The sequence below is a fragment of the Cebus imitator genome, unplaced genomic scaffold, assembly GCF_001604975.1.
Source record: "Cebus imitator isolate Cc_AM_T3 unplaced genomic scaffold, Cebus_imitator-1.0 Scaffold69, whole genome shotgun sequence".
Lineage (NCBI taxonomy): Eukaryota > Metazoa > Chordata > Mammalia > Primates > Cebidae > Cebus > Cebus imitator.
In genome coordinates this window covers 2,637,201-2,640,097 of record NW_016107384.1, presented here as the reverse complement: position 1 = coordinate 2,640,097, position 2,897 = coordinate 2,637,201, and the positions used below count along the sequence as shown (strand labels likewise).

At 44.1% G+C, this 2,897-nt stretch overlaps 1 protein-coding gene across 1 annotated transcript in view; it reads left to right on the top strand.

Moving 5' to 3' along the window:
• Positions 1–234: 234 nt before the first annotated feature.
• Positions 235–2,897, top strand: part of RALGAPA1 (Ral GTPase activating protein catalytic subunit alpha 1) — a 285,382-nt gene continuing 282,719 nt past the window's right edge. The window contains exon 1 of the mRNA XM_037739396.1: positions 235–955. Coding sequence (XP_037595324.1) covers positions 850–955 — 106 coding nt within the window. The 5' untranslated portion in view covers positions 235–849. The remainder of the gene's footprint in view (positions 956–2,897) is intronic.

Genomic DNA, 2,897 nt, shown 5'->3' with positions numbered 1-2,897 from the left:
ATAGAAAAAAATGAAAGAAAATACATATACAATGCAGGAAATATTATTAGTAATAGATTTAGGACAGAACAAATTGGCCAACCTGTAGCATCGCTTACCTTTCTGCTAGAGGATCTGGTGACCACAACAACTTATGCACATTTTCAAAGATAAATCATGGACATTTCTCTTTGCTTATTACTATCACTTTGCTTACAATGGAGCACGCAGTAACTACCCTCCTTGCCTTTCTTGGGCTTTTCCTTTGGCTGCTTACACAGGAAACCAAGGTGGGGAGTGCCACGGGTGATCTCATGCTGGCATGACGTCAAGAACCCTTGACGTCAGAAGGCGGTTGCCACGGAGACTGTTCGCCACTGACGGCAAAGTCGTGAAACCCAGTCACTACCACACTTGTCTCCGTTTCGGCCTGTGCAGAGTGTAAGCTGCTAAAGAAGCTTCAACCTTAAGGGGGCCTCAGGGAGAGAGTTGTGCTGCGCCGCCGAGAGCTCCACCTCCGTGGCTCTCGGTCCGGGGCCCTGGCCTGTGGCGGCGAGCCGTGGCCGCTGGAGGCGGGAGGCGGCGGCAGGCGGCCCGCCCGGGTCTACCTCGCTCGGTGCAGGGCCGGGAGAGGGGATCCGCCATATTGGAGCCGGAGCTGAAGGTGCCTTGGAGCCGCGGCGCGAGGCGGGTGGAGGTGGCGGCCTTAGCCTGGATCGGGGAGGAGTCGGCTCTGCCCGGGCCCGCAAGGCTGGGGAGCGAATGAGCCGCTCGGGCTAGTCTCCTCCCCGCCCACTCCCTCCACTTTCTGCCGCCGGGAGCCGGCTGGGAGCCGGCTGTGGCAGTGGCAGTGGTAGCGGCAGCGGCAGGATGTTCTCCAAGAAGCCGCACGGGGACGTGAAGAAGTCCACCCAGAAGGTGCTGGACACCAAGAAGGACGCACTGACTCGCCTCAAGCACCTGCGCATCGTCATCGGTGAGGAGCGAGGGGTGGTAGCGCCGAGGCCTGGGCTGCCCGGCCTTCCTTCTCCTGGAAGACGCTGGGGACTCTCCCTCGGGACCTGGCGCGGTGCTTGGAGAGGGCAAATCGTAGTCTCTGCAGAGACGCGGGAGGGTGAATAAATCGGGGAAGCGAAAACTTGGCAGTTGGCAGCACTAATTACTGTTAACACAGGAATATCTAATTCTGAGTTATAGTCTGAACTCATTTTTAAAAATTAGTATTACTCTAAAAACAGATCTTTTAAGACTTTGCGGGGAGACCTGGCGTTGTGAATAATGGTGTTTATAGGATATGTTTACCAGATGACTCTTGCCAACCCCACCCAAGTAAAAAGAAAAATAAAATCCTCTCTCAGACAATATAAACCTTAATCTTTCAAGTTTCTTGGCAGATGAAGGCAAGGAGGAAGCAGTTACACCTCTTTGGGAAGTAGGTGGTTCCCAAAAAGCTTGTGGGAAGGAGCCCCGCCCTTTTGTTAATGCACCTTGTTGATCACTAGTCATTTAGAGGGAGAACTAGTAAAGAAAACAGGGTAGTTTATCTCTTCCTTTGCTTCTCAAGAATTGTATATAATTCCATTTTTATTTAATCAAAAAAATTAAAAAAATTTTTTTGATCGTCGTCTGCCCTTAAGTTCTCTTTTGCTGGTAGATCAAACAGTGCCCTAAGTTTTGAATATAATGTTAAATGACTCTTTTGAATACTTAGTCATTTAGTAGGGTGATAAGGGCTGTAATAATACTTATGGAACATCTGGTCCAGTAATTAGATTTTTTAGATGAAGGCATTTGAGATGAAAAGGAAAGTTATTTTGCCTGTGTTGATATGTAGAGTTAATGGTAAAACTAGCCGAAGAAGATGCATTCATCCAGATGCCTGAATCCTAGTTCAGAGTTTACCTCGAGCTGTCTTACTGATGCATATTTGTTTTGGAAAGTGATGTTTATTTTGTGAAAAAAGTAGTCCCTTATTTGAGGTGCATGTTTGTCTAGTCTGTTGGTTACTCATACCACCAGGATACCACCAGTATTACCCAATATTTCTATGATGCTTTACTGTTTACAGTGATTTCATGTAAATTATCATAATCCTTGCAGTAACACTAGAGGTAGATATTATTCTTCTCCATTTTTTACAAATGAAAAAGCTGAAGTTTGGGAACCTCAAGTAGTTAGCCAGCTACTAGGAGGCTGAGTCAGAACTGAAACCCAGATTTTGTGTCTCTAGTTTGTTTTTAACTCTTCCTACATTTATGACAGCTAATCCTTGTCACAAGTAAATTGTATTTATTCCAGTAGAGTAGTAAGAAAGCAATTAATCCAGTTTAGCACTATAAAAAGCACAGCTTTCAAGAAAATATAAAGCTTCTAAATATAGTAGAGATTGTGATCTTTTTGTTTTCGTTAGAGTTAAGCCATTGAAGTAAAAATTTAGCTGAGAGGACACAGAAAGTTAATGTGTGAATGAAGGAGAGGCATCACAGGTAATGGCAGTTTGAAATTGAACACTTAATGGAGAACACCTACTTGGGATAAGCTGTGGGTTAGGTAATGGCACAGATATGAAGTTGAGTTCCAATAAAGTATTGAGATTTCCTAAATTAAGGGCCAAACTTTATTTATAGAATGGTTAAGGGATTATTTGTATATACTTTTTTGGCATGGAATTTTCTTCCATCTGGGAGACATGGAAAATTAAAAGGTAAATTAAGAGAGAGGTCACATGTATAAGGTATTTTGTAGGACTTAGCTTGCTTGGTTTGAAAACAAATCTTTTATTGTTGTCGTTATTTTGTTTGAAATACAGTTAATGTAGTTTCTAAGAAAATGAATGGGAGAAAGTAGAATGGCAAAAACTAGTGTCTTTTAGAGGTCTGCCAATCAGGTATTTGATTTTGCAGATGGAAAAGCCTTTT